The 13,554-nt window shown below is 40.7% G+C and overlaps 2 protein-coding genes and 2 long non-coding RNA genes across 4 annotated transcripts in view; all 4 read right to left on the bottom strand.

The window, feature by feature from the left end:
* Nucleotides 1-2,787: 2,787 nt before the first annotated feature.
* LOC308077705 lies at nt 2,788-3,428 on the bottom strand. The gene is made up of 4 exons (XR_013932425.1): nt 3,359-3,428; nt 3,201-3,267; nt 3,037-3,081; nt 2,788-2,936 (listed from the first exon to the last, which is right to left on the bottom strand). It is a non-coding gene; the product is annotated as an uncharacterized lncRNA (long non-coding RNA).
* A 2,735-nt stretch (nt 3,429-6,163) lies between these two features.
* Nucleotides 6,164-6,880, bottom strand: LOC308077723. The gene is made up of 4 exons (XR_013932432.1): nt 6,830-6,880; nt 6,571-6,636; nt 6,407-6,457; nt 6,164-6,317 (listed from the first exon to the last, which is right to left on the bottom strand). It is a non-coding gene; the product is annotated as an uncharacterized lncRNA (long non-coding RNA).
* A 2,495-nt stretch (nt 6,881-9,375) lies between these two features.
* Nucleotides 9,376-10,567, bottom strand: LOC308077644 (uncharacterized protein). Its single transcript, XM_080418459.1, has 4 exons — nt 10,499-10,567; nt 10,007-10,072; nt 9,841-9,897; nt 9,376-9,729 (listed from the first exon to the last, which is right to left on the bottom strand). Exons 2-4 carry the CDS (start codon nt 10,070-10,072, stop codon nt 9,448-9,450), a joined length of 405 nt encoding a protein of 134 aa, XP_080274585.1. The 5' UTR covers nt 10,499-10,567; the 3' UTR covers nt 9,376-9,447.
* The window catches only part of LOC308077626 (uncharacterized protein), a 31,489-nt gene continuing 27,310 nt past the window's right edge, over nt 9,376-13,554 (bottom strand). Inside the window, exon 5 of the mRNA XM_080418409.1 lies at nt 9,376-9,442. The gene's annotated coding sequence lies outside the window, so the exon portion shown is untranslated. The remainder of the gene's footprint in view (nt 9,443-13,554) is intronic.

The raw sequence follows: 13,554 nt of genomic DNA, 5'->3' as shown, positions 1-13,554 counted from the left end.
AATGTGACTTCGACGTTGGTGTACGGCCGAATATATGGAAAAATATAAGCCGGTTTATAAGCTGCGTTGATAAATGAGGGCCACTGTGTACCGATTTGCGGGGTTTTGGACAACTGTCAAAGTACTGTCAAAAAAATTGTTTTGCACAAATCGGCCTGCTGGTGGAGCTATAAAAGGTCCATATGAAAATGTTGGGGCAGGGGTTCTGAATTGGCATCCAGGGAGTATGTGTACACAGTTTCGCTGCGATCAAGCCAACGGTGCCAGAGATTAGCTGTACACAGACAGAACTAGAAGAAGTGCTCCTCGGAGCACAGGTCTCCGCCAGGTCAGGTAGGTGAGTGTGGACCAGCAATGTTCTGAATTCACCAATCAGGATGGAATGTGAAAAATCGGACGGATCCGTCTTGATCACTTGACTATAGAGATAATGTGTACCGGTTTGCGTGATGAACCAAGTTTTGTAAAAATCTGCCTCCTGGTGGCGCTATAATAGGGCAATGTTGAAAGGGTGGCATTTGTTCCTCAACGTAGTGTGAATGTGCGTGCAAAGTTTCACGGCAATCGCACACTGCGTTCATGATTTGCGGCATTTAGTTCAATACGGGCCATTCCTGCAAACTTTAGATGTCAATCGTAGCCAATCAGGATGGAATATGAAAAATCAAACAGATCAGTCTTGATCTCATGACTATAGAGATCATGTGTAACGATTTATGTTAAATTTGGATACAATCTGAAGGAGTAATATCCAAAAATGTGTTTTACATAAGTCGGCCTCCTGGTGGCGCTATAAAAGGCAGATGTGGAAAAATGCAGGGCAAAGGTTTTTCCTTGACCTGTTGGGAGTGCGCATACAAAGTTGTAAACAGATCGGTACAGTTAAGGGTAAAAACACGAATTGGCCTGTTATAGCGCCACCATGAGGCTTATTTGAAAATTTGAAGTGGCATTTCTTCCTTGGCTAATGGGGATATACGTGAAAAATTTCACGGAAATTGCATTCTGTGTTCATGATTTGAGGCATTTTGTTCAACACGGAGCACTTCTGCAAACTTTGGAAGCCATTTTGAGCTAATCAAGATGGAATATATAATATATATAACTTTTTTGTTTAATGACTATAGAGATACTGTGTACCGATTTGTGTGACGTTTGGACAACATCTGTAGGAGTACTGTACTGTCAAAAAATGTGTTTTGCAAAAAAAGGCCCCCTGGTGGCGCTATAAACAGGCCCATGTGAAAAATTGGGGCAGAGGTTCTGAATTGGCATCCAGGGAGTGTGTGTGCACAGTTTCGCTGCGATCAAGCCAACGGTGCCGGAGATTAGCTGTTCACAGACGGACACACACACGGACACACACACGGACACACACACGGACGGACGGACGGACGGACAGGGGGAAAAACATACTCTCTCGCCATGCCATTCGGCCTGGCGGAGACAATGACGCACGCATGGACGGACGGACACACACGGAAGGACGAACGGACGGACAGGGTGCAAAACATACTCGCCATGCCGAGGAGACAATGACACAATCTCTGGCACTGCTGGAGCCTGGAGCGATCAGCATGAAAACATGCATGCACACTCCCAGTAGGCCTGCCAAGAAAGAACCTCAACCCCAAAATGTTTAAATCGGCCTCACGATGGCGCCAGATTAGCCCGCTTCATGTTTTAGACTAAAACTATTCAACCATAGGCCATACAATCACAATTCCCCCCTAGATTCCTTGGATCATAGTCATGTGATCCAGCTGTATCAGTTAGATTTGTCATATTGATCTCAAATTGCACATGGCAATTGACTATTAGCACATGATGATCATGAGGAAGTTAGTTTTTCTCCCCAAATTTAAGTTGTTTATTAGCATTTATGTGTAATCACAGGAGGTTCGGAGTTTGGGCTATGAGGTCTGTTGTCAGTGTTGTCACGTTTAAGCTCTGTTGTCATGGTTATAGCCCTGCAGGCTATGGGCTGGAGGGATCTCTAGCCAATGGCTACACTTGCCTTGCACACACACAGACAGAACGGTAGAACAGGCACACGCTACAAACTTATATAAAGGACTTTCATGCCCGTGCCCACACACAGCGTTTTAAGAGCGGAAGGGTGCTTTGGATATCATCTCCATGGCACTCCACTAGCACACAGATTGACACGTTCAATGTTTGAATCAACACATAGCTTATCTCAAACAGCATCAATATGAACTTCTCATGGTTGTGGGTGCCAACTATTCCATGTTGGATTTCGCAAGCCAACAGGGCGAAATCACCAGCACTACAAAACTTAAACTAACTATATGCATACCAAGCGCATAACTCAAAACTCTGCATATAAATTAGTTTGGCTGCGCATATTGCTGGGTATGGACTAGTTTTATATATGTTGATAATGTGTGACTGTGTGTGTTATGGTATCTTTTTCAACATACCCTTGCAAAACATATGGCGCAACTTTTTAATCCATGTTCAGCCACAGGCAAGAGTTAAAAGGTATTAAGAACATTTGTACAGTAGGCTGCATGCCATGACCGAGTATGTGTATTGATGTGTGACTGATAACATTTATTTATTGTTATCAACATGGAATAATGGAATGGAATTATGGGTGCAGACTGCAGAGAACTGGATCGTATCCTATCCTAGCAGCCTCAAATACATACAAGTCATTGTAACCTTCTACCAGAAATGATCTATTTACTACGTCTATGCTAATAATTTACACTAACAGTATTTACAGGGTATACCAAAAACTCTCACACAAAGACAACAAAGTGTGTCTTAAAAATGTTCTTTATTGTATTGCTAATATTAAGCCAATGTTTCACAGGACATAACTCATTTCCCAGGTGGAGGTGGTGATGGTGGTGGTGGTGGTGGGGGCCCTAACCCCACAAATACCAATAGTACCAATATATCCATTCCTACAGAAGTAAGACAAAAACAACATTTAATACAACAATAAATGTATATAACTTTTGTATGTGATCCTTTGCATGCATATACTGCAGTCCATAGACTGACCTCACTTGACCGCTTCTCAATGACATGATCATGGTGTGGAGCAGCCTTCAAAATCAAAGCAAACACATTGTTACAGTACATAAATCCAGTACCATTATGTTACTGTATGAATTCCAAAATGTCCTTATTGTAATATCTGGTACATTGCATTGGCAAAGTCTTACCAAGCAGCTGGAGAGAAGTGTCAGGAAGGCAGCAAGGGCAATAAAAATCACTCCGATTGATCCCATCCTGGTGATATAAATGAAGGAATCTCAATAAAACATGAAAATACTCTAAAAGCAATTATTATACTCTGACTGGTATTTAAGGGTGATCATACCTCTCTTGAATGGTGTCGTGTCACTCAGTTTCCAAGTCTTGAATGAGCGGCTTGCTATTTTACACTTATAGTCATCAATGCAAGACCAGCTTTCAATACGTCATATATACAGTGTCTTTCAGCCAATCAAAGTTTGAATTATTGCGGTTTATATCTTTTGCAATGTAGGGTGTTATATAGTGAGTTGTCTGGTTGAAACTGCAACCTTGAAACACAAATAAGGTTGAGCAGCTTATTGATCCTCATGGAGTTACAGAGAGCAATTAAACATTACTGTAAGTGCACAGACTGTTATGGCTGTTATGGGTACAGAGCCACATAATTGTGCCCAGTCATTACAAAACAATGCATGCCACGTATTATCTATGTCTTTGTTTTTGTATGTGTACAGTGCATGTACAGTACACTATCAGTATGTATGTGGGAAGTATAAAAAAAATATTTCTTCATACCAGGAATTAAATGAAAATAACATGATAAAAGATGATCTATACAAAACGCATTGTTCATCTTAGGGAAAATATGGAATAAAGACAGAGTGAGTGAGTGAGTGAGTGAGTGAGTGAGTGAGTGAGTGTGTGTGTGTGTGTGTGTGTGTGTGTGTGTGTGTGTGTGTGTGCGTGCGTGCGTGCGTGCGTGCGTGCGTGCGTGCGTGCGTGCGTGCGTGCGTGCGTGCGTGCGTGCGTGCGTGCGTGCGTGCGTGTGTGTGCCTCCACACTCAAGCCTCTGGACTCAGTTTACCACTCAGCTCTCAGGTTTATTACTGGTGACAGCTACAACACTCATCACTGTGCCCTGTATGATAAGGTGGGCTGGTCTTCTCTGACTGAGAGTGCAATAATCATTGGCACCTCAAAGCCCTGGTTGGAAAATTACCACCTTATATCTCTTCCATGCTACATCGAAAACCTAGTCACATTGTAACTCGCTCCAGCGATTGGCTAGTCCTTCTGGTTCCTTTTGCCAATTCGGAACTGGGAAAGACTGCTTTTCAGCTTTGGTGCACCTGAGTCTTGGAACCTCTTGCAACAAGAGCCCTGTTGCAAGCCCTGCTGCAACTGAATACCCTAGCATCTATTGGCCATTTTAGGAATTTATATAATAACCGTGCATTACCTGTATGCAACTGTTTTAACTGATTGCTGTTAACATGCAACTGTTTTAACTGTTTGTGTCAACTTTTATTGTTTTTTCTTGTTGTTTTTATGTTATTTTATGTGTGTAATCTCGGCATCATTGTAAATGAGGGTCTCCCTCAATGATATTTCCGAGAATCTTAAATAAAGGTTGTCGCTCTCTTTCACCCTCTCTCTGTCTGTCCATGTGTGTGCATCAGTAGCTCTATGTGTGGAACAGAGGCAACGGAAGGTGCAAGCACAGCTGCACAGATTATTAACTATTAACTATTAGAGCTTCATGGCTACAGTTGACAGGAGCAAAATGTAGTGTAGTGTTCTGTACATCCCATATGTTGGACTGACAGCTTGCTCCCGATTGGCAAGTCCCACTCTATAGCCTTGCTGGCATGTATCCCATACAGCCGAGATCTGAGATTATGATCTGGTCGATCTGAGATTATGAATTCACAAGGATTAATATTCTTGTTTCTTTTTTTGAAGTCCCTATATTGAATTTAGATTTCCCCAGATGTATCGGTATAGGTGGAGATCTCTGATCAAACACGCACCCACACCCACACACACACACACACACACACACACACACACACACACACACACACACACACACACACACACACACACACACACACTCACACACACACACACACACACACACACACCTACACATACACACGCACGTGGCTTAGTTTATTGTCTGTCTGTCCTTATAAATATATTTTTCCATATTATCCCTAAGATGAACAATGCGTTTTGAAAAGATCATCTTTTATTCTATCATAATGTCCAGCACCTCTGGGGGAGTCCAATATGGGCATGTTATTTTAATTTAATTCCTGGTTGTAATGTTTGTGTTTGTGTGCGTGCGTGCGTGCGTGCGTGCGTGCGTGCGTGCGTGCGTGCGTGCGTGCGTGCGTGCGTGCGTGCGTGTCGTGCGTGTCGTGAGCAGACAGACAGACAGACAGACAGACAGACAGAGAGACAGACAGAGAGAGGGAGAGATTTGCAGTCCATCTTTCACCACAGCAGATTATGTAATTACATAGACTAAGAGCAGGATTCTCTTCACACCGCACTTGTCTTAGAGTTCTACTTCACGTCCTTCCTTCATTTTCCATCTGGGTCAAGGACCTTTTTTACACGTCCAAAGTTAAATTAATATGTTTTTGCTGTGTTTATACAAAACACCAACAATAATTCTGACTACAACAATGTACTGTACTTAAATGTGAATTACTTGTGTGAATCACTGTAGACTGTAGAACAATGTAGAATTTCATTATATGATAAAGATCACAAAAGATAAGGTAAGAACGGAGGTCCTACTACTATGTATTAGAAACCATTTAACATTTTCAAAATGGGTGGGCACATTAAGATACATGTAACTCTCAGAAGTATTAAATGGCAGTATAAAATGGCAGTTAACACTCTTGTAAAATAAAATCCCAATATACCCTAGCAACCACCTAGTAGCCACTGTTTTACCCTAGTTACCACCTGTTTTACCCTAGAAACCAACTCTATTTATTAGAATACACACATTTATTTATGATTTTACATTTAATTTAACACTGAGGATTTAACTATCCTTCGAGATCACATTAAAACTATTCACTCGTATCTCTCAATATAATTAGACAGAGACACCAAAATGATTCTGACATGTTCTTTATTGTATTCACAATGTTAAACCATGAAGTATGTCGTTACAATCCATTACTTCAATGTGCTCCCCTCTATCGCCCTGGAGGAGGAACTACTGGTGGTACCACTGGAGGAACTGGAGGAAACAACATGAGCATGCGTAGGATTGATTGCTGAAAGAGATAAAATAATATTATGAAACCGAACTCCAGCAAAGATGTGATTCATAACAGTATAATGAAAATCATCCGCAAATACTGACCTCTTCGCTTGAACTTCTCTTCACAATGACATGACCAGTGTCACGATCAGCCTTTAAAAGTAGCAGAAAGATTGTTTTACAAATTAGCACAGTAGATATTTTACAGTTCCTGTACAGTTTATGTTTGTACTATATGGATAGTAATGATGTCTGGTTAGTCTTACCTCACAGATGGACAGAAGTACGAGGAAGCCAACAAGAGCAATGATCTTCACTCCAAATAACTGCATCTAAAAATACATAATATAAAATTTAAAAAAGTTTTTTTTAAATATATATATATATATATATATATATATATATATATATATATATATATATATATATATATATATATATATGTATAATGAACAAAGAAAACGCAATAAGCAATAATACTAAAGAAAAAATATGAAAAAAACATAATTCTATTTATGCTCGTACCTTCTTGACCATCGCAGTACTCTCCTTTCAAAGTCCTTGATTTAAGTCTGGTAAAGTAATCAATACAAGTCCAATATTCTGTCCAGTATTTATATTGCCTTTCAGCCAATCACAATTCTTATTATTAATGGGGGTTATATCTTTTGCAATTGTGTGTGTTACTGTATAGCTTGTTTTCTGAGTGCAACATGTAGCTGTGGCTTAGCAAAACAAGCTTCAGAGCAGCTTATTAATCCATGTTCAGCCACAGAGAGGAGTTAAAAAGTATTAAGAGCATTGGTGTATGGTTGCATGCCATGCCATGACCAGCCGTGTGTCTTAATGTGACCGATAACATTTAAAAATAGTTTTGGAGGTGTTTCTCAAAATGATACTGGAATTATGTTGGTGCAAAGACCTGCATCATAATACCCTTTAGCACCAAAAACAAACAGCACAGTACAGTACAGTATAATACGGTTCTGTGATTGTTTATCATCACAAAGTCTAGACTTTGAAATAGTTGTGAACATAAATAATCTTGTACATTCTATGATAGTGTGTGGATAATAGTTTCTAAGGAGCTGAATAATATTGCCCATATAATTTTACTAAGCAAAACCAAATCGTTTACAACAATCTATCATGATTAGAAACACAGTATGCCAACTTTGCATCAGTTCCTCAAAAATCAACAGAAAACAAAATGCATTTCACGTGTTCTTTATTGTAGAGACACTGTATATATCACTCCTTTAAGTAAAGTATACAGTATATCACACTTTACAATGTTGTGTTTCCTCTATCGTCCTGGAGGAGGTGCGGGTGGGGCCCACGCCCGGAGGTATGGGAGGGAGTAAAGCATGCGTTGGTAAGATGAGCCATAGCCATAGTAGCGCTACAAGAAAAAAGGCCATATTTTTGTAATAGCAGACCACAAAAAAAGATGCAGCTTTTCAAGATATTTAAACCAATAAAATATTTAAACCAACAACCAGACTGCACAGATCCATTACAAAATATTCACCTCGTAGCTCCCACCGGAACGCTTCTTAATGACATGATGACCAGGGTCCCGATCAGTCTTTAAAAGCATGCAGAAAGTATGAGCAAAAAAAGTAAATAGTAAGAGTAAAAGAGAGAGAGAGAGAATAAACTTAGGGTAGGCTACCCCTAAAAGTACCCCCAAGCACCCTATAGGGATACTAGTACCCCATTTGTGAAACACATGTTTTAGAAAATACCAACCTCATGTCTCGAACGCTTCTCAATGACATGATCATGGCCACAATCAGCCTTTAGAAGCAAGCAGAAAGAGTTTTCAATAACTCATTAAATAGATATTTACAGTTCCAAAGGTCCTTGTTGTGATGGCTGGTACCATAAGTCTTACCACACAGCTGGACAGTAGTATGAAGAAGCCAATAAGTGCAAAAATCGTCATTCCAAATAACTGCATCTAAAAAAAAGAGAATGACACAGTATTTATTAATGTAATAATAATAATAATAATAATAATAATAATAATAATAAATGTAATAAATGTAATAATAATAATAATAATAATAATAATAATAATGTGATCTATAACTATACACTATAATATGATGCAGCATATACACTACCCTTCCAATACTGTTCACAACACTGTTTATATATATTTTTAAAAAATGATATAAATATTAATAATATAATATAATGTTTCTTTTTTATATGATTTGATACCTTTTCTCTTATCTCGCTGTGTTGTATATAACTCTGTGTCTAAGAGCAAAGCACCAAGTAAAATTCCTTGTATGTGACCAAACTCAATAAACTGATTCAAAAAATGCAGTAACTATGCAAAATACAAATGTATATGGTATAGGATAAAAGATAATGTTTCTATATTAATTTACCTTGAAAGTGGTATTCCAATCCGTTTTCCAAATCAGTGTATTCAGAGGTGTGATGTACTCAACAATGCAATTTTAATTTGTGCAGCATTCTGCACAGTACTTATGGTGTCTTTCAGCCAATCACAATTATTATTGTATATATTTTGCTATTTTCTGTTATTGTATCTTCTATGTTTTAGTCTAACATGTATCCTTGCAAAACAGAGAGATAAGTGTCAAAGTAGCTTTTTAATCCATGTTCAGCCACAGGCAGGAGTATTAAGAGCATTGGTGAACGGTTGCATGCTATGACCAGTCATGTGTCTTGTGACTGATAACATATCAAAATACTGGTGAATTTATTGCTATCAAACTAAATTTATGTAATTATGGGTGAAAATATTTTTTTTTTTTCCAATTTCACCCAAAGACCAAGGAGATATGATTAGTTGAAGATCTAGACTCCTATCCACTTCCTTGTTAACTTAAAACTTAAAAAGTCTGTATTTCGGCTCCTGAGTACTTTTTTTTTCCAATGAAAAACTCTGGCACTGGCTAAAAAAATATGAAAATAATTCTGGCAGTTAATGTGTGTGTGTCTGTGTGAATCACATCATTTACACTTTTATGATATCAGCCAGAGGACATGATTCCAAACAATCTCTAAACAAAATGCAAAAGACAACAAAGTGCATCTTACATGTTCTTTATTGTACTTGCTGATGTTAAGATTAAGGACATGGATTAAGGACATGGAGCTCTTTAACCAACGACTGGTGGTGGAGAGGGTGGAGGTCCAGGTCTATTGGGACCAGGTGGAGGTGGAGGAGGTGGTGCTGCGGGTCCAGAGGGTCGAGGTCTGAAGGGTCCACGACGTGGAGGTCCATAGGGTCCGGGTGGAGGTGGTGGAGGTCCATAGGGTCCGGGTGGAGGGGGAGGTGGATATGGAAAAGGCCCAGGTGGAGGTGAAGACAATACACGGAATATGTCATTGACCTTTTCTTCGATTCTCCAGAGTATTTCCATGGCGTCACCGGTTCCATTCTACAGAAGAAAAACAAAAACAACATATAATAATACAACATTAGATGTATATAATGTTGCATGTGATAGTGATTAAACCATCCTTTGCATGCATACAGTCCATACACTGACCTCTTGACTCTCCATGCCAGGATCGGGAGGAGGAGGAGGAGGAGGAGGAGACATAGCCTTCAAAAGAAAAGCAAAGATAATGTTACATAAATGCAGTACCATTGTGTTATCAATTCCAAAATGTCCTTATTGTAATGTCTGATACATTGCATTGGACACGTCTTACCAAGCAGCTGGAGAGAAGTGCCAGGAAGACTCCAAGGGCAACAGTCTTCATTCCAAATGCCCCCATCTACAAACAGCGATATAAATGTATTCATTCATCTCAATAAAACATGAAAGTACTCAAGTGTCTTTATTATGTTTATTATTATTTTCGTTTATATATATTATTTTTTAAGAGTAGCCCATCATTTTTGCACATCCGTCTTATAACTCCTATTCAACATTCCCTGTAGAGAGGTGCTGCCCCAGCCCGTAGCAGTATGTGCAGCAACAATGATTACCCTCCCTGCACGACTTTCCTCCCCGAACACGGCCAATTGCATTTATATGGACGCTGAGCCAAACTGGATGCTTCGTGGTGGATTTAAAACCCCTATACTGTACTCTGCGCAGGTGAGCAGGTACCTTTACCCTTGCTGCAGCCTTCTATTGAGCACCCTAATGAATGAAATCAATGTTTCTCTCTTGACTGGTACTTAAGTGGTGATCATACCTTCTTGAATCGCGATGTTGTTCAGTTCCCAAGTCCTTGAATGAGTCCTTGCTGTGATTTTTCTGTCGTCAATGCAAGAAACATTTTCATGATGGTATATATAGTGTTATTGAGTTGTCTGGGTGTGGAACTGTGACCGTGCAAAACTGCGACCGTGCAAAACAAATGCAGGTTTGAGCAGCTTATTAAATCTCATGGAGTTACAAAGAGCAATTAAAAATTACTGAGTAAACTGACTGTTATGGTTGCACGCCTTATGACTGATAACATTTAGAAATTGTGTGGATATGTTGCCATAAAATCTACAATGAAATACTATGGGAGTGCGGAACTGCATAATAGCGCCCAGCCATTTCAAAACAATGCAATCCACTTGTGACTGTCTGTCCAGAGCTTGCAAACGGCACCAATACTATACTGTACGTGTACATATAGTGTGTGTGTGTGTGTGTGTGTGTGTGTGTGTGTGTGTGTGTGTGTGTGTGTGTGCGTGTGCGTGTGCGTGCGCGTGCGCGTGTGCGAGGGCAAAGACTGATGTTATACATATCATATGGTTATATCAAGTGTACTGTATGTATCTCCTGTCTCTTGATAATTGCAGCTACAGTAACATTAGACTCAACCTACTGCAGTGCTGATTGAATATGTTAATAACCTGCTCACAATTTGGTTTGTTTGTTTTTGTACAACTTTATTATTGTATTATATAGTATTGTATTTTTTTTTAAACAAAAGCAACAAATACATAAATAATTCCAATTTACAAAAACGTTTCTCTTTCTGTTGTTCCAATCCCAACCTCCATCTTTATCAAATCTTACATCCATATAAAACAAGGCATGTCCCACAAATACTGTAAAAGAAAGGCCTGTGAATGCTCTTCAGAGTTACTTCACTTACCCACATTGACCCATGGACGGATTAAAGTGAAAATGGGCCCTGTGCACAAAATCACCACGGGCCCCACCCTCCTACAACTGGGAGGCTTTTGAAATAAGAGTGTATTTTATTTTACACAATTGGAAACCTGTAATGTGATTAGACAACACATGTTTTATTTTGAAATCTCCCTACTGGAAGTTGGAAGTGGATCATGTCCCCAAGTAGATGAAACGGAGTGAGGGGTCTCCGACTGAATAATAGAAAACTAGATTTTCAGGTGCCGGTGCCAGTGCCAGGGCCCCCTTGGCCCCAGGGCCCCCTTGTCTCCAGGGCCCCTGTGCACGTATACATTGTGCACAAGCCATAATCCGTCCCTGCATTGACCAGTGTCCTTTAAAAATCAGTGCTTTCTAAGTAGCTAACAAAGGGACCCAATTTCTTTTTTTTTGGTCCCCGTTAAAATGCTGTCTTCTCATTAATTTGTTTAATTTCCTCCAATTTCACTTGTTTATCCTAAATTCCGTTTGAGTTCTGTAACTTTTGTTTCTTTTGGTACACTAACACAATGGTGGGGTTATGTGTGCATTAGTCAATTATATTGTAAGAGCCTAAGACGGGTGTTTGCCGTTTGTGTCCGGACCTCTTTACCAGCAGCTTCTTCTTCACCTTACTATTCACCTTACTAGCAGCGGGGCCGAACCCCTAGCGCCCGCGCCCACGTAGCGCCCGCGCTCACTTGGCAGCGCATATCAGTGGCGTAGCTAGTGGGGCCATGGCTCGGTCAGTAAAGACCCTGTAGCGTGTCTGATATGTGGCATAGAGGGGCGGCTTTTAAATCTTCAGAGAAAACATCCGTGGGCTACCATTGGTTCAGCGATCTGTGCGCCCGCCCTGCGCCCCTCCTCCTCCCCCAATGTGCAGTATTGAGAGCCCTGACGTCACAACATTTGGAGTGATGGCCACTGCACTCTGGTTGGCTGGATTAGGGCCCAGGTAGAACCCACTAATAGCCCACATGTGCATCCCAGTTAAGACCCACCTCGGCCCCACATAGAATTGCCTAGGTGGGGTCCACCTAAGGCCCGTTTCGGTGGTCACAAACGGTGCTAGGGTGACCACCTCATTTGGTAGCATGCAGGGGCCTTAAGCAGCAGTAATGTAACACAAGCTTAACACAGTAGAACCGAAATTAGCAGAAATTACTACATTTCCCATGATGCCCTCTGATGGTGTAGCAACGCGTCGCTGGCGTTACATTGTGTCCCAAAAACCCACAAAATACACTAAAATGAAACTCTTCAACGGGCTAATTAGGTAGCATCGATGACATTTACCAGACTAACGTTCATACAGGTTGTTGGTAAGATGTGTAACATAGCCGTTTCAGTCACGACAACAGCGTTAGCATTAGCCGCATGCTAACGCTACTCGTTCGTTAGCTTAGCTACACGCTAACGGCTCATTATAGGCAGCACTTGGCTAATAGTCATGTAACCCAACTAACGGCAACACAGTAATGGACATACACATTCACATACATGCTTTAGACACTATTAGCAGGCTGCATTAACAACCAGCAGCAACAGAATCCAAGTTGCAGGCCACGTTAGCAGCTAATGCTGTGTGTGTACGATGAAGGTTGGCAGGTCTGTTTGTCGTATAAGTGATTTTGGGCTTATGTGGGCGCACCATCTACAATGGACTAACTGAGCAGGAATAGTAACATTCACCACACTAACTGTCATTGTTGACAACGTTATTTCACAGCTGCGTCAGCCACGACAACCACGTTAGCGTTAGCTACATGCTACGGTAAAAGTGCATTAGCGTTAGCCGCATGCTAACGGCTCATGTTAAGCACCCCTGGCCACTAATCATTGAAATACAACGAACGCTATCACAGTAGTGGACATAAACATTCGTTACATTAGTAGCAGGCTGCAGTGACCTAAAAGTCTTGACAATAGGAATGACAGGGCGATTTATTAGAGAAATGACGGTGATTGTGCTGTCCAGCTCAGCTCGCCCAACTATCACGTAGCCCTGCCGTTACTGGGTCTGTGATGTCGGCAGCGAGCTGTGTGTCTGAGCTAGTATTGGATGCTGCAATCTGGAAACTGCCCTCAGCATGGCACGACCAATGAGAGTTAGCGCTTTCGTTGTTGCTAAGATAC

Source organism: Gymnoscopelus braueri (assembly GCF_963280865.1).
Source record: "Gymnoscopelus braueri genome assembly, chromosome: 2".
Classification (NCBI taxonomy): Eukaryota; Metazoa; Chordata; class Actinopteri; order Myctophiformes; family Myctophidae; genus Gymnoscopelus; species Gymnoscopelus braueri.
The sequence above is the reverse complement of the archived record's forward strand: the minus strand, read 5'-3'. Positions and strand labels throughout refer to the sequence as shown.

What these genes read in the sequence shown, in the direction of transcription:
- LOC308077644 (XM_080418459.1), bottom strand. Translation starts at nt 10,072, where the DNA reads ATGGGGGCATTTGGAATGAAGACTGTTGCCCTTGGAGTCTTCCTGGCA. An exon ending in CACTTCTCTCCAGCTGCTTG is followed by an intron (nt 9,898 to 10,006) that starts GTAAGACGTGTC and finishes TTTCTTTTGAAG; the next exon opens with GCTATGTCTCCTCCTCCTCC. An exon ending in CTGGCATGGAGAGTCAAGAG is followed by an intron (nt 9,730 to 9,840) that starts GTCAGTGTATGG and finishes TTTCTTCTGTAG; the next exon opens with AATGGAACCGGTGACGCCAT.